This window comes from Sturnira hondurensis, unplaced genomic scaffold (genome assembly GCF_014824575.4).
Source record: "Sturnira hondurensis isolate 20B ecotype Veracruz unplaced genomic scaffold, ASM1482457v3 Scaffold0016663, whole genome shotgun sequence".
Lineage (NCBI taxonomy): Eukaryota > Metazoa > Chordata > Mammalia > Chiroptera > Phyllostomidae > Sturnira > Sturnira hondurensis.
Genome location: NW_028089294.1, coordinates 11,431,586 through 11,452,605, shown reverse-complemented (window position 1 = coordinate 11,452,605; position 21,020 = coordinate 11,431,586). Strand labels below are relative to the sequence as shown.

The 21,020-nt window shown below is 36.2% G+C and overlaps 1 protein-coding gene across 11 annotated transcripts in view; it reads left to right on the top strand.

Moving 5' to 3' along the window:
- The window catches only part of BIRC6 (baculoviral IAP repeat containing 6), a 201,689-nt gene that overhangs the window by 87,641 nt on the left and 93,028 nt on the right, over positions 1–21,020 (top strand). For 6 of the 11 annotated variants that reach the window (XR_005069536.1, XM_037066615.1, XM_037066614.1 and 3 more), the window contains exons 24-39: positions 2,201–2,388; positions 3,168–3,500; positions 3,715–3,814; positions 6,382–6,596; positions 6,775–6,983; positions 7,066–7,412; positions 8,016–8,235; positions 8,724–8,857; positions 9,569–9,706; positions 11,204–11,331; positions 15,431–15,562; positions 16,396–16,611; positions 17,199–17,382; positions 18,049–18,204; positions 19,608–19,738; positions 20,592–20,766. Coding sequence is in view for 10 of the 11 variants with exons in the window: in XM_037066615.1 (XP_036922510.1) it covers positions 2,201–2,388; positions 3,168–3,500; positions 3,715–3,814; positions 6,382–6,596; positions 6,775–6,983; positions 7,066–7,412; positions 8,016–8,235; positions 8,724–8,857; positions 9,569–9,706; positions 11,204–11,331; positions 15,431–15,562; positions 16,396–16,611; positions 17,199–17,382; positions 18,049–18,204; positions 19,608–19,738; positions 20,592–20,766 (3,006 nt within the window). In the remaining variant the exon portion in view is untranslated. The remainder of the gene's footprint in view (positions 1–2,200; positions 2,389–3,167; positions 3,501–3,714; positions 3,815–6,381; positions 6,597–6,774; positions 6,984–7,065; positions 7,413–8,015; positions 8,236–8,723; positions 8,858–9,568; positions 9,707–11,203; positions 11,332–15,430; positions 15,563–16,395; positions 16,612–17,198; positions 17,383–18,048; positions 18,205–19,607; positions 19,739–20,591; positions 20,767–21,020) is intronic. The other 5 variants (XM_037066618.1, XM_037066613.1, XM_037066620.1 and 2 more) reach the window with 3 other exon arrangements.

Here is a 21,020-nt window from a genome sequence, read left to right as displayed (position 1 = left end):
TTAAGTTTTATCCATTTAGCATATCAGTATATCATTGCTTTTTATGGAAAAATAATAATATATTGTATGGATATACAACATAAAAAATGGATATTCCGCATTTTGTTTACCTACTCAGTAGTTAATGGACATTTGGCTTTTTTTCTCTTTTTGACTATTAAGCAAAATACTGCTGTAATGTTTTTTTCTAAGTTTTTGTATGAAATATGCTTTTAGTTCTCTAGGGTATATATCCAGGAGTGGAATCCACTGGCATTTTTTTTCTGAAAGGTAGTCTTTTTTAAAGACTTCTAGGTTTTTTTTTAATTAACATTTTCACCCAGTTTTATTGACATAATTGGCATACAGTATTGTGTAAGATTAATTTGCACAAAATATTGGTTTGATACATTTACATTGCACTACGTTGTAAAATGATCATCACCATTGTGTTAGTTAACACCTGCAACCCATCACATAATTATTATTTGTTTTGGGGGGTGAGACTGTTTTAGGTCTACTTTCTTGTCAGTTTTCAAGTGTATAGTGTAGTGTTAATAGCTGTAAATACTGTGCTGTGCCTTTCTCTATATTTCCATTTAGATTTTAGAATCAGCCTGCCAGTGTATACACAGAAAGCTTATTATTTTAAATTTAAATTAAAACTAAAACAGAGTAACTTCTAATGCACACCAAATAATTGCTATTATTGTGTATTTTCCCCAATATAACTCTTTCGTAAAGGCCTTTTATAATAAGTATTAATGCTGTTCTTAGATGTGGCTTCTACTTCTTGTTTTATGCTGACCTGTTTGATTAAGTTGTAAAATTCTTTTTATACTAGCTTTGTAAAAAATGTTTTCCACAAATGTTGGTAAATATTTTATGTGAAAAGAGTTCTTTATAACATATATCTGAATAAAATTGAAAAGGAAAGCCAGAGACATTGTTTGTAGACCTTTAAATGATGGTGATGTTCATAGGTCAGCTGTGTGTGCCCTGTGTATTGGGCTCTGCGTAGGACGTGCCACCCTCCATGTTAGTGTTCTGGGGAGCATGTGGTAGGAATGGCTTTTCCTAAATGTCTAGGTTGTGCTGTAAAATGAGGAAGTAAATTTTATCAGTCCTTTTAAATGATGTTCTTATAATTGTGGATTTTTTTGAGCTTTTTTAGTGGGGGGTGGGGGGAGGAAGGAGGAACTGTTGTTTCTTATAAGAAATCTTAGTAAAGCAAATTTCAGTTTATTTCTTATGCCCAAATTGAATAAGATCATTCTTGTTTTGCATTTTCATTTTAGCCGCACTAAATGAAATTTCTACACTGAAAGTATTTTAAAGTAGTTTTTTATTTTTCAGTTACAGTTGACAAATAATATTATATTAGTTTCAGGTGTACAGCCCAGTGGTTAAGACCCTTATGTAACTTAAGAAGTGATTACCCTGTTAAATCTGGTACTCATATGACCCCGTACACAGTTACTGCAGTATTATTGGCTGTATTCCTGTGCTGCACTTTACATCCCCGTAACTACCCTGTAATGACCATTTTCCCAAAGCCCCCTTCATGTAGCAACCATCCAAGGTTCTTTGTATGTATGAGTCTGTTTCTGTTCTGCCTGTTTTTTTTGTTTTAGATTCCACACGTAAGTGAAATTATCTGGCATTTGTCTTTTTTGCGTCTGGCTTATTTCACTTAGCCTAATGCCCTCTAGGCCTGTCCTTGTTGCAGATGGCAAGATTCCGTTCTTTGTTATGGCTAGGTCATACTCCATTTTATATGTGCATTACTTCTTTATCCATTAATCTATTAATGGACACTTAGGTTGCTTCCATATCTTCGCTATTGTACATAATGCTGCAATGAACATATGGACGTATGTGTCTTTTCCATTTAGTGTTTTGGGTTTCTTTCAGTAAATGTGCAGAAGTGGAATTGCTGGGTCCTTGTTTGTCTCTTGTTATATAGACTCTGCTGAGAATATTTTTAAACTTACATGTATATTAATTTTTCTTTGATTTAGACCATTCCTGGATCCCTTAAACTTGAATACTATCATTTTCAATAGACTATTATGATTCCCTTATATATAACTCTTATATTTCTGTCTTTCAAAATAAAAATTAACTATAGTTTAGTGTCAGAATTGTGTAGTACTTTAAATGTGCTTTGGTGAACATTTTCTTCATCCTGGTTTTTCTCCCCCCCCTTGTCTTGTGCCAGTGAGTTCCTTCGGGGTTACTCCTGCAGTAGGTGGACTATCATCTGGGACAGTTGGGGAAGCCTCGACAGCCCTGAGTTCAGCAGCCCAGGTAGCTTTGCAGTCTCTCTCTCATGCAATGGCTTCAGCCGAGCAACAGCTACAGGTGCTGCAAGAGAAACAGCAGCAGCTTTTGAAGCTTCAGCAACAGGTTGGAGACTATTTGGCTCTTTGTTCATGCTGTCTCTAAACTTCAAAAGCTGAAAAAGTACTGTAAAAATGACCGTTATTTTCATAAAGGAAAGTAGGTTGACTGATCTGAACTAAGCATTTTCTACAAAAATTGAGGTAAAGTCTTTGTGATATTTTTGTTTTAAAAAAATTATATAAGCGCATTTTATTTGATACATGTCTGAGGGAATATATTTGATACTTTTTTTATTTGCAGTATTTTAGCATAATCATCTTATGCTTAAACACTCTTGGTCAATCATTGTAGTTACCATTTACTATTTATATTGGTCGAAGAACCTAAATCAACAGTTTAAAGACCAGTTAAATTAATGTGATTTAAAATTTAGTGTGACATGTTTTGGAGATTTCATCATGGCCTAAATGTACCCTGTGCAATTCCAGGTGTCAAATTGTATCAGGTTAGGCAGCATATGAGAGTCCATTTCCTGTTAATATTTTGTTGTTAGGAGAACTTTGTTTTTATATTTACATTTAATTGTTCTTCTTCCTTCCTTTCCATCTTTGCTTTGAGAAAGTCCTAGTTTCCCAAATACTCCAGAAATTTTATATCAAATATTTAACAAAGTATAAATGGCAAAGAAAATCCCATTCACGTCCACTTTTTTAAAAATTTCATTTTTATTTAAGTGGGATCCAGTTATTCATGTTTGTCTTCATAATACATTCCTGTGTGGTATCCCCCACAATTCAGGTAGGCGGGTTAGTCTATATTTTTTGCTTTTACTTCTTTTACAGAAAGCAAAGCTGGAAGCCAAGTTACATCAGACAACAGCTGCAGCGGCTGCGGCAGCCTCAGCAGCCTCAGCAACGGCAGCTCTAGGTCCTGTTCACAACTCTGTGCCTTCCAACCCTGTGGTAGCCCCTGGATTCTTCATTCATCCGTCTGATGTTATTCCACCCACTCCGAAAACAACGCCACTTTTTATGACTCCACCCCTCACGCCCCCCAATGAAGCAGTTTCCATTGTGATTAATGCGGAACTCGCACAGCTTTTCCCGGGCGCAGTTATTGATCCCCCACCCGTCAATCTCACTGCACACAACAAAAATTGCAACAAGTCCAGAATGGTAAATCATTATATTTTAAATAGGTGTTTGCATAGACATTTAAAAATAATTGGAAATATTTGCTAACTTTAGAATTACCAACTTATGATTTGGCAACATTTTTGTTCTTATAAAATATTACAGAATGTACACTAGGAAATGAGACTTGTTATTTCGATGTTATGGTTACTCGGAAGTAATATCAATATAGAGTTATCCTTTTTTTCTTTTCTAGAATCCACTGGGTTCTGGCCTAGCCATTGCAATTTCTCATGCTTCACATTTCCTTCAACCTCCACCTCACCAGTCCATTATTATAGAACGAATGCATTCAGGTAATCTTTGACTTTCTTAAAGTATTTTTCTTGCCTAGTCTGTTGTACCTATGAAGACTTAATGTTCTGTAGTTTGATTTCCCTTTGCAAATGTTGTATTCGCTCTTCAGTAAGTAGGCTTTAACAAAGGCTCAAGATACGTGCTCACCACGTTGAAGGGACGAAAGCTTCTGCGTAGATTGACTAGCTCTGTGGAGTTGATCTGTGTATGACTCTTACCTGTTGAACAATGGTGAACATAAATACTTGCCTTCAGCCCTAGCTAGTGTAGCTCAGTGGATTGAGTGCGGACCTGCAAACTAAGGGATCACGGTTCAATTCCCAGTCAGGGCACATGCCTGGGTTGCAGGCCAGTTCTTAGCTTGTCCTTGTGTTTTTGGATTCTTTTTTCTTCTTGCTGTTTTGATTCAGTATTTTTTCTTTTTTTTTTGTTCCAAATTGTTGATTGGATTCTTGGCTTCATCTACTCCACTGTTGGTTTTCTTTAAATTTTTCTATATTTCACTTAGTGTAACCTTCATTTCTGCCTGGATCTTTTTCATGCTGCTGAAGTTCCAGAGAATTTCTTGAGTATCCTAATAACCAGTGTTTTGAACTCTGCATTTGATAGATTGCTTATCTCCATTTTGTTTAGTTATTTTTCTAGAGTTCTGTTCTTTCTTTGGGCCATATTTCTTTGTCTCCTGATTTTGGCAACCTCTCCATGTTTATTTCTACATATTAGGTCAAGTTATTGTAACTCCCTGTCTTAGTAGCATTGCCTATTGTAGAAAAGTGCACTGGTAGATTGGATAGGGCGGGGCCTAGGGAGTTGCCAGGATGGGGCTACCTGTGTGAACCAGGTTGATGGAGTCTCTGATACAGTGTTGCAGCTCTGTGGCTCTGTGTGGGAGAGAACTCAGAAAGGGGACAGTGCCTCTGCCTGGCATTTGGAGTTTTGACCAAGAGGCAGCAGTACCTGTCACTTGCCCTAGGTACTTAAGATTCTCTTGATGTGTCACTGGAGCCCTCCCAGCTGCTGCCGCAGAGCTAGACTCCAGAAGGAGTGAGTTTGCAAAAGTCCTAGACCTCTTGTGGCCTCTTAAAGAGGAGACAGCTAAGAATCCTGCAGGTTCTTTCACCGCCCCACCCCCCTGCCGCTGGTTTGTGCAGCTGGAAGTTATGGGGACTTACCTTCCTGGCACTTACCTTACTTACCACTCTGGGCTGGTTAGTCTGGCCTGGAGCTGGGACCTCTTGCTCCTGAGATATCCCTCTTCCACCATGTATGGGAGTGAAACCCCCCATTTCCCTCCTTCCGGTCTGGGTGAATGCGGCTTCTTTAATTCCTTGTTTGTTGGACTTCCATATAGCTCAATTTTTCTGATGATTCTGGGTGATAGTTATTCTGTATTTTAGTTGTAATTTTTGCTGTGGTTGTGTGAGGAGGTGGGCTGTGTTTACCTATTATATGTTTGAGATTTTTTTTACACACAGAAGTTGAGACTTCTAGTCAAGATGGAGGAGAAGTAGGTTACCATGTTTCAGATGTAATTTGTTGTTCAGGTGTACGAAATGTGAGGGGTTGTTCATGCTGTTTTTTGCTTATGGCATGTAAGTTTTCAGGGAGAATTGTGTTTTTTGTGGTTTAGTAGTTTTTCTGTTTAGGAAAGCATTGGTAACTGCCTGTTTTCTTTTAAACTAGACCCACAGAGAATTGCTTTAGTGCTAGAAGTTTAATTTTCTTGGATTCCTTTACTGTAAAATGTAGATGGTAAGGTTACTATCTACCCCTCACTCCAACCCAGTAAAAATGGAAAAGAATTGAAGTGTTAGTAAAACACTCTGCTTTAGTGTTTTACTAACCGAGCTTCATTCTGAAACTTCAGTTCAGTGTGTGAGGTGAGGGATGCACATCTGCTCCTTCCTCTCCCATCAGTCTCGCCTTTTCTGAAGGTGAGCATCTTGTGCTGCGTGTGAGTCTAGTGCTTACACACAAAGCACACAATGTCTCTTGAGTGTGGCCCTTAGTATTCGAGTCAGCTGTCTACTTCACATGGTACTGCTGGAAACACCCATGGGTCAGTACTTCATTTTTCTTCGTTCGAGGACCTTCTTAAGGGATATTTAGTGCTGGTAATTGCTACTTGTTATTTCAGCCTTACAGTTTTACCTTGCATTTTAACCCCAAATGTAAGGTGTAGCTCCCTAAGAAGTGAATGAAATAAGATTTAAGAAAAAGTAAAGTCAAGTATTGCAATTCAGTATTATTAATGTATCTAGTTGTGAAATTTTTAAAGAAAGACCAGATGGCTCAAAGAAGAGTAGATAATCTGTAGAATTAATCTATGTACTATTTTTAATTTAGTTTTTTCTCTAATGCTTTAAATTATGTTTTTACATATAGTTGGTTGCCTTTATAGTAACAGACTTAGTATTGTATATGTTTTAGTTAAGTTTTGGGTTTCAAACTAACATAGGTTGAGGTTTCAGATATTTTTTTGATGAGTGTTCCAACCTGCTTTTGAGTATATCTCTTGGCTGATTGATATGGTATTTTTGGTCAACTATTGCTCTCTATCTCATAGGAGCAAGGAGGTTTGTGACCTTGGATTTTGGCAGACCAATACTGTTGACTGATGTATTGATTCCCACTTGTGGAGACTTGGCCTCCTTGTCAATTGACATTTGGACTTTAGGAGAAGAGGTGGATGGGAGGCGATTGGTGGTGGCAACTGACATCAGCACCCATTCACTGATTCTTCATGACTTGATACCCCCTCCTGTGTGCAGATTCATGAAGGTAAAGATAACGTCGAGAAAGTGAATCAATTGATAAGGTTTTCATGTTTCTGACAAGTTATGAAAAATATTCAGACATACAATTAAAAAGTATAACTGTGTCAACTTTTTAAATACGTCACTCAGATTTTTTTTGTTGAGGGTTGGTGTGTGTGTATACTTCTAATTTTTCATTTCAGATCACCGTCATTGGACGTTATGGAAGTACAAATGCCAGAGCCAAAATCCCATTAGGATTTTACTATGGTCATACCTACATCTTGCCTTGGGAGAGTGAACTGAAGTTAATGCATGATCCTCTAAGGGGAGAAGGAGAATCTGCAAACCAACCAGAAATTGACCAGCATTTAGCAATGATGGTTGCTCTACAGGAGGATATACAGTGCAGGTTGGTAGGAAATTGCAGACTATTTTAATTTTATTAAAGAACACTGCGGGAATGATTTTGTTCATTTATTCTTTATTTGTAGGTATAACTTAGCTTGTCATCGGTTGGAAACTCTTTTGCAAAGTATCGATCTTCCTCCTCTCAACAGTGCAAACAATGCACAGTACTTCTTGCGAAAGCCAGACAAGGCCGTTGAGGAAGACAGCAGAGTTTTTTCTTCCTATCAGGATTGTATTCAGCTACAGCTTCAACTGAATTTGGCTCACAATGCAGTGCAGAGACTCAGAGTAGCTCTAGGTGCAAGTAGGAAGATGTTGAATGAAACATCCGATCCAAAAGATTTGATTCAGACGTCTTCCACAGAGCAGTTACGTACTATCATCAGATATTTATTGGACACTTTGCTGAGCCTTCTCCACTCTTCCAATGGTTTGTATTTAGCTTAAATATTTTAAAGATTGGGAATGTATTTGGTGTAATCTTGTTGAGTATTTTGTTGCTGTTTTTTGGTATTTTGGGTGTATTGGTAATTTTGATATCCTTTCTCGTGTGAGTATGAAATCTGTTTTTTTAGGTTAACTCATTTTTTCTCTGTGTTTTTATTTGTTTTTCTTAAATGGATATTTTGATTATTTTTTCCTTGAGTCTCTGCTATTGATGTGCCACATTATTGTCTTACTACTAAAATAAATATTGATTAAGTGTGAACACTGAAAACTTAATAATTGCTAATGTAATGTAGAGCTATCATTTCTATACAGGAGCTATTTTTGGTTATTACTGATGCACATACGAACACACAACCATCTGGTACACCCATCTTCACATAAAGGAAATAAAAAGGGTTTCAGTACTAAGCCTTCTTCAAGTAGTTAGAAATTTAAATTCTACGTAAGAGGAGTCAGTAAATAAATAGAAAAATAAAAATTCTCTATGGGTTGCTGGTAAAGAAGAAAACATGTAGGCATGCTGATTTTGATATTACAGCATACACTTAAATAGGAAATTTTACTGTTTTCTTTCTTGTAATAGGACACTCTGTTCCTGCAGTTTTGCAGAGCACATTTCATGCCCAGGCCTGTGAAGAGCTTTTTAAACACTTGTGCATCAGTGGAACCCCAAAGATACGGTTACATACTGGTCTTCTGCTCGTTCAACTCTGTGGCGGTGAAAGATGGTGGGGTCAGTTTCTCTCGAATGTTCTTCAGGAATTATACAATTCGGAGCAGCTTCTCATCTTTCCACAGGATAGGTAGGTCAGAAAATCTGGGACTGACTTGTTATTAATGACGTATACTTCTCACGGTCTGTGTTCAGATTTCAAAATCTTCCACATATGGATACTGAGTGGGAGAACGGAGCATGTATATTCAGGGTTGAGTGAAGGGCATGTAGAAGAAGTTTATATATGATAAAACTAGACTGTATTCTTTAGTTTCCTAATTGAGTCTGTGGACTTTACAGAGCTGTGTTTACTTGTATTTTCGATCAGGTCATGTGATGTTATGTGTTAAATTTTTTTTGAGGCTATGATAAAGTTCTCTCTACCTGATTTCTTGTGAATAAAGTTAGAAAATACAACCGAGTGCTTGAAAAAGCTAATTCTAACATCATACCTTCCAGATATCTTGCTAAGAATCAAGTATTCTATCATTACTCTATTAGATTTCAATTTGTTATATTTTAAATGACTAACCAATTCGATTTATAATGGGTATTTTATTAATATCTCTTTTTTAGGGTCTTCATGTTACTTTCCTGCATTGGTCAAAGATCACTGAGTAATAGTGGAGTATTAGAAAGCTTACTTAATCTGCTGGACAATTTATTGTCACCTCTTCAGCCACATTTGCCCATGCATCGGAGGACAGAAGGTATTGTTCAGTTGTCTTTAGTAGAAACAAAAGATTATTGTAAATAGGCTTTGTAAATTGGCCAGTCTGGAGTCCTTTTAAAAACCCTCGGCTGCATATTTGCTGCTGTTTTCATGAGGTAGACTTTCTGGGATGACCAGCCTTCATGGGGTGGACCACCCTGTAATTCGTGCTATTTAAATCGATTACCTTTTCATTATTTGAATTTTGAACTTGGGAATTACTGTAATATGTTTATTGTATACTATTACAGCTAAAATCAAACTTTCGTGTTCAAATTGAAGGTTTAAAGTACTTTGCTGGGTGGGCTTCGATGATGAGTCTCATGAGGGAGAAAACTGTGGCCGGAATAAAAATCTTAGAACATACAAATTTTCATCTTTAAAACTCTATTAATTGTAAATTAGATTTTTTCATTTCAGTCACTGGTAAAAAAAAGAATATCATTTTAAACCTTGTTTTCTAGTTTATAATTTATCTGTTAGATTTAATTTACATTTAAAGATCTATTTTGTACCATGAAGCATTTGTATACCATTAGATTCAATGTGTTACTCGATTTGTGGTCTTAGCTTCTAATTTTGGGGCTTATTATAAATAAATATTGGTGTAGTGGTGTGTTTTAGATTTATAAAGTGTCTTATCCCATAACTATCAGACTTCATTAGGACTTTGAGAGCCACCTGATTGCCTTTCCCGGTCTCTTCGCAGGAGTACTAGATATTCCCATGATCAGTTGGGTGGTCATGCTGGTGTCCAGGTTGCTGGATTATGTGGCAACTGTTGAAGATGAAGCAGCAGCTGCAAAGAAACCTTTGAATGGTAAAGACAGGGAGAGGTTTCTGACAGGTATCCGAAGTTTTAATAGTCTCGCTGGGGATTTGGAGGGGCTCATAGTTGTTCCAGAACTGGCTAGTGGCCTGGAGATTCCAGCTGTGTGTAATTTATGTAAAATAGGGATTAACTTTACCAGGAATCTGTTTAAGGATAGAATTTATTTTTGAAGGACATGTCTGAACATGACTTTAGTTACTAGACACAATCATGTGTTTCACAGGTGTTTTCTTCTATAACCATTTAAACAATTTATGAAAACAACAGCATATACATAAGTGCAATTATGAAAAGGAATTCTGTGAAGTTTTTGTAGTTTTATGTTATTTAATAAAGTGTTATTCCTTTGACCATTATAAAGTTAGTTCGACTAATTAATTAAAAATAGCTTTTATGCTTGCAGAAATTTCAAGAATTTTTTTGTTGTAATCTTTCTTCATTAGTTTGAGGTTTCAAAAAGTTTAAAAATGAAGGGAAGTCAGATTGTAAGACAAGTTGTTTTCTTCCCCTCTCCCAAATTAATAGGGCTTTCTATAAAGGATTTGACATAGCTCTATTTAATATCTAATTACAGCCAATAAGTGACATAGAATTTGGGACTTTAAACATTGTCAGGATCCTACTGTTTAAAAAAGATCTCTTGAGATATTTTGTAGGTGTATCAGTTGTTTGTGGTATACATTGTGTTTGGGGAGAGGGTGGGGGATTCTTTTCATGTACAGGGAATTTTCTCTCTATATTTATTTTTTAAATAGTGTATGTCAGTGATCCATAAAACATACAATTAAACATTACCATAATGTGAAGTTGGAATATAACAGTTAGTATTCCAGGTCTTAGTTTTTATTTATATCATTCAGAGACTGTGGAAACACATTGGTGGACAACAATTTTTTCTTTAGCGTTGGAAGAATTTGAACTGGCTTCACAGTAGAGAATTGAAAAATGTGTCTTTAGTTTAAGCACATGAACAAATAATTGGAGGTGGGTTAAGTGTCTGGTTACATTTGAATTGAGCAGAAGGATTGGTACTTAGAGAGTACTCTGGACACATTTCAAAGAAGGAAAATAGGCAGAGCTGCACAGCGTGGTGTTGGACTCTTGAACCTTATTTTGGCCGTCAGTAAGCCAGTTACTCAGTACCATTCTGGGGGGCACTTGCACAAAAGCATATGAGTTTGAAAGTTAGTCAGTCAGTATTGAACATTTGTGGTTGTTAGAATTGGTTGACATCATCGAAGTTGTGTTGTACGAAGATTAATCTTAATTATGGAGAAAGGTGGCTATTATCATAAAGGAAAGATGGGAGACAGCTCTGGTCTTAAAGTGACTTAGGGTCAAGGTTAACTTTTTTAGGGTCAAACTTAGCAATTTCTTTATAGTAGTTTTCTTAATTAAAAAAAACTGCTTTGTCATGAATGATACACTTATAATTTTGTGTTTACTGGGTATTAAATGTACTTAAAACTACATTTAACAGATTTATTAATAAATCTTTTCCTTGCCCTCTAGGTAACCAGTGGAGTTTTATTAACAATAATCTGCACACTCAGAACATACACAGATCTTCCAAGGGCAGCAGTAGCCTTGATAGATTATATTCCAGGAAAATCAGAAAGCAGCTAGTTCATCATAAACAGGTAATTTTGAATACCTTTTTATTTTAATGTTTGAGAGCACTGCGTTAGAGGTTGCATGGGAGAGGCTTCCCATCAGATAGGTATGGCATTTAAAGAGCTACATAGAGAGATGACTTAACATTTTGAGACTGAATTTCCTTATTTGTAAGACTGCAACGGTAGTGGTTTACAGATTTTTGGTCATGTCCTTTACCCTGACCGCCTCTTCACAGCTCTATTCCTGCCATTCTAAGTGAGCCCACCGTTATTCTTTGCTTAGTCGGAAGGCCTGTCTTTGTCCTTTCTCAATCCAGTCCATTTTCATGCTACCTCTAGGGAGTTCTCTTTAAATACAAACTTGAATATTTTACTCGTTCTGTAAATTCTTAGTGACTTCCAGTTGACCTGATGAAGGTCAAACATAAATCATGGTTTTAGGATATCTATTATCTGCCCCTCTGTCTGACATTCAGGTTTGAATTTTGGTCTAGCCTTATTGAATTGAGTTCCTGAACCAATTACACCAGTTTTCTCATTCAGGATTTTTGTGTGTGCTGTTTTTTATTTTGTTTTTATTTTTATTTTTCTTCTCCCAACCACATACTTTACTCTTTTGCTTGGGAAAGCTAACTTATTTTTCAGGTCTTCCCTGGTTTCTACATAGGATAGTACTGCATACAGTATATTCCTCGTGTTTCCTATATTTTTCCTCTCATATTCATTATAATATTTTATAGGGATTCTTTTATTAACATGTGATTTGTGCACTTCACTGTGCAAAATGACTTAAGTATTATTAGAAATCATGCAGAGTACATGTTCTTTTTTATAATGGCCTCTTTTATTAAAAGTAATATAGTTGAGCTACATCTGTATTATAGAGGGTGTTATTGGTTCTTTTTTGGTTTATGATCACTGTTCCATTATTTGAATGTTCCCAAGTCTGTTTTTCCATTTCCCGTTGAATTTTTTGTATTTTTTGTATTTTTTAACTTCTTTTTTTTGATCTATACACAGATCTGTGCTGCTTTAATGTGCATGTGAACACACACACTCCTTCACAGAAGGATGTACGGGGGTGAGCAAAAGTAGGTTTCCGGTTGTGAATACAGGAAACAGTGTATTCATGTATTACTATTTATTTGTTCTTGTACTCAGTAACCTGCTTTTGGCCACCCCTGTATATTAGTATGTGATTTTATTGCAGGGTATCTGGATTCTTGCGGGTTTTTATCTCAATTGATTTCATGATTTCTCTTGAAATTAAACATAACATTTATTAATGTGCATTTCACTCTGTGGAACAGAGTTTATAGCTGACATTATATTCTTTTTTTTTTTTAAATATTTTATTTATTTATCTTCAGAGGGGAAGGGAAGGAGAGAAGGAGAGAAATATCAATGTATGGTTGCCTCTCCTGCCTCCCCTGCCGGGAACTGGCCCCTGCTGGGAACTGGCCTGCAACCCAGGCATGTGCCTGACTGGGAATCGAACCGCGATCATGTGGTTCGCAGGCCCGCGCTCAATCCACTGAGCTACACCAGCCAGGGCCTGACATTATATTCTTATGAGCCAGTACTTTATTACAGTTCACTACACTTTGTAAAGTGTCTTCCTCTTCATCTTACTGCTGTGTCCTTGATACTTAGTGTTCATCCTAGTGTGTTGTCAGTAAATGTGGGTGTGACTGATTTACGCTGAAACGATATTTTATATGAAACCCTTAGGATATGGCAAGCTTGGGAAAGCTTTGGGATTTATAAAACATACGATGTTGCACCAGCTTTTTTATTTTCATTGCTAAGTTTTTCTACCTAAGCTAACTGTTCGATCTTTTGCAAGACAAGGTATAAGAAGTCTTTTTCTCAATGCTTTTTCTTTTTTGAGACTCAACTAATTTTAGGTGGTACTAATTTGCATCTTTTTAAATCCAGCTAAAATTTATTGGTCATTTAATATTTATGCTTGCTGATTTTAATTTGGGATGTGAAGGTAGGAAACAAACGTAAAGTGTAACCCAGTGAAGTTTTTTTGTAAAATATTACTGCTGTATTTTATTTTTCAGTGTGAGGAGGGCATTACTGGGGCAGCTGGTAAAACTGGAAGTGGAGTTTGAGTGGCAGTTGGTAGTAGTGCATCAGTGCTGCGTCTCTAATTTTGATGGTTGCGTTACGGTTTTGAGGAGAAGGTTCTCGTTTCTAGGAAATACATATACTAAGGCATTAGGCTTGATTGGTCATCAGGTTGCCAATTTATTCTCAGATAGTTTAGGGGGAAAATATGTACAGTAATTTAAATTACTGATTAAGATTGTGGTTGTTTCAAAATAAATTAAAAGTTATATGTTTTTTATTGTAATTGTACATGTTAACAGTAGAACTCTTGGGACAGTTGCTTGAAAATACTGATTTGTAGTAGTTCCCACATTCACATAATCTATATTGATTATTTAATGCATGTACACAGCTGGTTTTATTTTAGGATACATTTATTTATTTTAAATATTTATTTATTTATTTATCTTTAGAGGGGAAGGGAAGGAGAGAGGGAGAGAAATATCAATATATGGTTGCCTCTCATGCTTCCCCCACTGGGAACTAGCCTGCAACCCAGGCATGTGCCCTAACTGGGAATCGAACCGCGATTGTGTGGTTTGCAGGCCCGCGCTCAGTCCACTGAGCTACACCAGCCAGGGCCTAGGATACATTTTTTATATATATGGAGATAACACACAAGTTGATACTTGGTTATAATAGTGATAATGAAGATTTTTTCCTTGATAACAAAAATGTCAGTAGTAGAAATTTAGGACATACTCTTTGAAAAGGTAGGCTTATTAAGCTTTGAACTAAATTATGCATTTATAATTATGGCTGTAACTTTCTTGTGGCTTTCTATTTACAGTAGTATTCTGCATATATGGCAATGGGGGATGTCATTCAACAGAGTATTAAGGTTTCTCTGGGCAGAGATGTTTTCTCCCCTTTTGGTCTGTTCGTTGCTACCAGTGGGGGGTTGCAAGGGGTTAGAGATGGGACAGATGGGACAGGAGGGGGGTGGGCGGGCTGGGGAACCTCATGATGACAGAATTGTTTAGTGTTAACTGTAGCAATAGATAGATGAACTGGCACATGCCTAGAATTGTATACAACAAGAATATACAGACACAAATGGAGTACAGGTAAAACTGGAAAAAATCTGAGTAAGATTGGTGAGTTATAACAATGGGGTTTTAATTATACTATACTTTTGTAAAACGTATCAGTAGGGGAAATCAGTTAAGTTCCCAAGAGATTTCTGTATTTCTTACAACTGCATATCAATTTGTTGTTATCTCAGTAAAAATTTTAAGTAACAAAAAGCATAAACATACCAAAAAATGTACTACTCTTGAGGGAGATTCCCACAAAGCACAGCTAAAAATACTGCTCATAAATCTTTTCCTCATATGTTTAATTATTTTCCTTTATTTAAAACAATGTCCATTAGTTTTATTAGTGGCTTACGTAAGAAAGTCTTCTGGTTACTTCATTTCTCCCATGAGGTAAAGAACTGATTAATTTTTAATTATAACATAGATCTTATATGGGAGCTAAAAAGGTGTATTTAAAAATTTTTATTATTATAGTTTTTTTAAAATCAGCAGCACAGTTAAAATTAGATATTTCAGGGAATTATAGTTGTCTCTTGGTCTCCATAGGGTATCGGTACTATGACCCTGCAGATAACTCAAATATTCCGGTGCTCAAGTCCCCTAGATAAAGTGGCACAGTATTTGCATGTAACCTGTGTTCTTCTGTACACTTTAGCTCGTCTCTAGATTGCGTGTGATACCTAATACAGTGTAAATGTTATGTAAATAGTTAAGTTGTATAGGGAATAATGACAAGAAAAAAGCCTGTTCGTGTTCAGTACAGGCGGAATGATGGTAATTGGGCCTAACTACACAGTGCACATCAGCAACAGGGTAACATTTGAGTCTGAGCTTCGGAAGCCCGCATTTAGGAGGGCTTACTGTACTAACTGCATTCGTTTGATGTGTGGATTCTCTGAGGAGTTTAATAATTTATTTGTTGTTTGTAAATTGCTATCTATAAGATTAATTTCTTTCTTTTTAAGCAACTTAACCTACTAAAAGCAAAACAGAAGGCGTTGGTGGAACAGATGGAAAAAGAAAAAATACAGAGTAACAAAGGGTCATCATACAAACTTCTTGTAGAGCAAGCAAAACTAAAGCAGGCCACTTCAAAGGTATGGCATTTAATTTGTAATGTGATTATCTTAGAGAAGTCATTTTCCCTTCTAGTACTTTAAATGATTTGATTTGTTAGGTATCTTTAATGGTAAGGAAACTTAAAAGTATGTTATTCTGCTTCTTGACACTAACTTGAGTTCTGATAATCCACTACCAGTGGACCAGCCTTGTTATTCTGCTTCTTAACAGAAAAATCGATTCTGAACACTTTGGAGTGGGGATAGTAGCCTTTAACTCAAGGAAATACATGACAAACGTGACCTTAATGTAGTTCTTTGACAGGTGTTCCTCAACTTACAATGGGGTTGCATCCTGATACAGTGGTTCTAAGTTGACAGTACTGTTAAGTTGAAAGTGCGTTTGCTCTTTCCGCCATCTTTCTGTGCCACTGTAGTGGCGCACACCATTGTCCTTGTGTTTCTATAAATAGGAATTATAGTTAAGTCCTCAGATTTTGAAATAAATTGAATTAATACTCAGTACTTGGAGTTATAGGTTTCTTTACCATCCACCTTTTATTTTGTTTAGGATATTTCGGTAATGCTTATTTATGATGTTAGATTTGACTTAATGTAGTCTTTCTATACAATTTCACTTTTCTGAAATTCTGTTACATGTCCTACACCTTACTCTAAAATTGGATGTTAGGTATTATTGATTAAGATAGGTTTTAATAATCATACTTTTTGAGGCTTACTTTTTGAAAACTTTTGTTCTTTAAAAGTTGAAAATTTTCTGAGTGAATAGTCTCATCATGGAAATATATTTGTACTGAAAGAATTTTTATTTATTGCATACTGATTTAAATACTACAAATGTCTGTGTTCAGCACTTTAAGGATTTAATTCGGTTACGTCGGACAGCAGAATGGTCTCGGTCTAATTTAGACACAGAAGTTACAACAACCAAAGAGAGTCCAGAGATAGAGCCACTGCCCTTTACCCTGGCTCATGAGCGCTGCATTTCAGTCGTCCAAAAGCTCGTCCTGTTCCTCCTGTCCATGGATTTTACCTGCCACGCAGACCTTTTGCTCTTTGTGTGTAAGGTAAGTAACCCAACAGGCACACTGTATAATTACAGACTTACAGGGTAGAATAAGAATTAGCAAAGAGTGCAGTTTTTGATTAAGAGAAGTAGTGGTGCTGTTATTGGTTTTTCCTTTTACGCAGTTTCATTGTGCCTGGAAACATTTAAAAAATAATTTGTCTACTGCTCACATCTACCGATTTCTCAGGATACTTGATTTCTTTTTTAATCTAGATAAAGCCAGATAAATGTAGACTTGAAATGTATGTCATTTGGGTATGTCTGTCTTGAACCTACCCTTTTTAAGTAATTAAAATAGGAAATAAACCAATAAGTGTCAAATTACAGTATTGAAGGGGTTTTAATGCCCTGAAGGCTTTCCTGTAGCATATTCATTGTTTACAGAAGTTGTTTTCAACATTCAACCCAGATTTTTAACCAGATTTGAATATCTGATTCATGGAAGTATATTTCTTAATCATTCTATGTCAGTCAATTATTTTGACACCCAAAGTGCATCTCATTGAAAACTACTCCAATGCTTTGTTTTTGGAGAAAACGTGTAATTGGTCTTTTAAGTGTGTGATTTTATAAAATGTATTACAGGTTCTTGCACGCATTGCGAATGCCACGAGGCCAACTATACATCTGTGTGAGATTGTGAATGAACCCCAGCTGGAAAGACTGCTATTACTTTTGGTTGGAACTGACTTCAATAGAGGAGATATATCTTGGGGTGGTGCTTGGGCTCAGTACTCCTTAACTTGTATGCTACAGGATATTTTAGCAGGTTCGTCAGGATTTAATTTTCATAGGGTTTCAAAATTAGCTTGTCATTTTTAACTAAGTAAATTTTAAGGGAACTGTAACCCCCAAAAGTACAAAAGATCTCTTTAATGTCATAGCGGTAGCAACCATTTAAATTACTTTTATATTTCATTATGTCGACTTTTGTGATAAACATCGCTTTTGGAAGGCTCAGGTTGTTAAAGTACAGGGTTGTTGGAGCTAGTTGGCTTCATTTTCAGCACCAGCAGTGGGCTGCTTCCTAGTCCCCTGTGGCCTTGAGGAGGGTACTTCCGGTGCCTTCGTATATAGAATGGTAATAATAATAGTAACAACAATAACCTTTTCGTGTGTAAGATAAGAATACTAAAGTACCCTTCTTAGAAAGATGCTTTGGTGAGTAAGGGAGTTAATATATGTTAAGTGATTGCAGTAATTCCTTGTTCAGATCACACATTTTGTACTTTCTACTTGTTTTCAGAAATTGAAAGTAATACAGCGATCCTTGCATTTCGTTAGGTAGATGAGCTCTCATTTGCCTTTGAATCTTTTAGTTGGTAGAGCAGACATGCTGTCATTCTTTAAACTGAAGGAAGAAATGTGCTTTACTATGTTTTGGATGTCTTCTTGTAAATTATTAAAGCGGTTAGAACTGTTTGATTCCAAACAGGAGAACTGCTGGCTCCCGTAGCTGCAGAAGCCATGGAGGAAGGAGCAGTGGGCGAGGATGCCGGTGCAGCAGCTGCCGAACCTGATGACTGCCTTCAGCAGTCTTCGGTTCAGTTGCTGGAGACCATAGACGAACCTTTGACCCATGATATGACAGGTACATTCTGTGAATTATGTCTTTTAAAAAATATCACTTAGCATTTAAAAAAATGAAAATGTTTCAAAATTAAGAATGTTAGTGAAGTTGGAAATTAATTTATATATTTTTCTATTAAGTTTTTGGCCTTAGTAACTCTTATCAGTTATTTTCCTGATAAATATGTTTTGCTTTGATTCTCTGACTGAATGCTTGTTATAAGATGCCAGGACATCTTTCATAATGTCCTGGTTACTTTGATGTGGTTTGATTTAACTATGTTGAAAATTATCTACCACCTAGAAAACTGTTGAAGATATTCAGTGCTTAAGAAAATGGGGTTAAAGGCACTTGTTCTTTGAGATTCACTTTTTTGGGCATATAGGCTTCTTTTTTTCCTTGGTTTTCTTTCCTGCTTTAAAAAAAATAAATATGTGTCTTTGCCTGCACAATTATTTATAGAAATGCTCCCTACTTTTCAAGACTCTACTTTAGTTACTACCCCATGTATGCCAGATGCTGTGGTCATTGCCACCATTTATTATTCTTTAATCTTACATTGTCTTAGGGTTTTATCCTTTCTACCCAATACTCCCCTTACCTGGGTCAGACTTTCTCCTCATGTTTGCACGATGACTTCTTTATCTAAGATTCACTTGACACTTGCCCTTGGAAATTTCTAAGAAGCTTTGTCCATCATCCCCAGCAGTGTTGGTGACTGTCATCTGTGCTGCCGAACACTGAGTTCTCTTTGATGGCACTGACCATGCAGTAGCTGGTTTAACGTCTCTAGTGCACCCTCACTCCGAACCTCTGTTTATTCCTTAGGGGTGGAAATGTGTTTTATTAATCGTCACACCCTCAAACCCTGATACTGGCTGGCATTTGCCAGGCATACTGTAAATATATGCTAAAAAAGAGGGTGGGAAAGATGAGAAGATAAGAGTTGTAAGGCAAAGAAGTCTAGTTAAGAATTTGGAGACATTAGAGAGCAAAATAATTTCTAATGTATAATAGAAAAATAAGGTGAATAGCAGTCTTACAGCTTGAGTCTTTTTTGCTTTCCACTTTAATGGTGGGTCTCAGTTACTGAAAAATTAGATGTAACATAATAAATTTCACATTGGAGGTAATAAAAATTAGTAACATTAAAACTCATGCAACTTGATTCAACAAGGGTTAATCCATGGTCTTTTTCCTTAGGAAATAAAATATTGCATTAGTGATTTTAATTGTGTGTTAGAAAGTGATACATTTGCATACCTACTGATGCCTAAGTGTCAAGAATAAAAGTTTAGAAATTTTTATAGCGGTAGAAATATATATCTTACACACAAGTAAAAATAACTTCTGAAATTAAGAGCAATGTACTGGTTAAATTTATGTTATATATTCCACTAATAAAACTATTCAACTTTTTAAAGGTGCACCTCCTCTTTCTTTGGAAAAAGATAAAGAAATTGATCTTGACTTACTTCAAGATCTAATGGAAGTTGACATCGATCCTTTAGATATTGATCTGGAAAAGGATCCTCTTGCAGCCAAAGTGTTTAAGGTATGATGCACTAGAGTATTCTTTGCAAATAAACCTTTCATCTTACAGTTTTGGTTTAAAACGAAGGAAAGTGTACATTACTTAAAAAAGGAAAGTGTGCATATTTATTACCAATTATAATCTGCTGTGTAATGTATTGAAAACACTTTAAATTGCTATAGGTGCTATAGTATATACCAAATGCGTAGTATGTAAGGGAAACTTACACCATTTTGTTAATATAGCCACTTAAATTATCATATACAAGAACAGTGATAAGTATGGGAAAACGTATTTATGGATTATAAACATTGAAAGCAGCCTTTAATCTCATCCAAGCTGACTTCATTGTAGATTCTACTTATGTGTTACCTCAACTTCTTCTAAAGGAGTTACACCATACTACTTTATACTAGTTCTTTTTGTGTGTAAGAGATTTTATTAAGGACGGTACATATCTCTTAGGTTTTAAATAAGCTATTTTTATATATTGCTTTCAAAAGAAGAGAACATTACTGAACCATTCCTCTAGACCATTAGGATTATAAGTGTGTCTTAGGGAATTTAAAGAGTGCAGAGAATATTTGTTTGTATGTTTTTAGATTTCACTTATTTATTTTTAGAGAGGGGAAAGGGGGAGAAAGAGAGGGAGAGAAACATCAATGTGTTTCTCTTGCACACCCCCTATTGCGAACCTGGCTGGTAACCCAGGCATGTGCCCTGGGAATTGAACAGGTGGCCCCTTTGATTTGCAGGCCGGCACTCAGTCCACTGAGCCACACCAGCCAAAGCAGAATGTTTTGTAACCCTGTTTGAGTTTAGATAATGTGAATAATAATGTTACTCTTTCTGAAGAGACCAAAATAAGCCACAGTTGTTTTCTGCTTTTTTTAAGCCAATAAGCAGTACATGGTATGATTATTGGGGTGCTGATTATGGCACCTACAATTACAACCCTTACATTGGAGGTCTTGGAATTCCTGTAGCCAAGCCACCCGCAAGTACAGAGAAGAATGGATCACAGACAGTTAGTGTTTCAGTGTCTCAGGGTAAGTAGGTGTTTATATTTTAAGACACATGCTATTACTGAAATAAGACCTAAATGTTTGCTTTGTCCCTTGAGAAGTTGAACCTGTGTGTGTGCTAGGAAGGTCTAAAACCACAGGCATGCTGTGAGGGTGCATTCAGAGCTGTAGGTCTCTCTGTCAGTCAGTTTGAAGGAGCTTCCATTGATGGTCCAGATTTTTGTTTCTCCAAGTAACACTTAGTAAAGTATATTTGTAAATTGTGTGGGCTTGCTAGT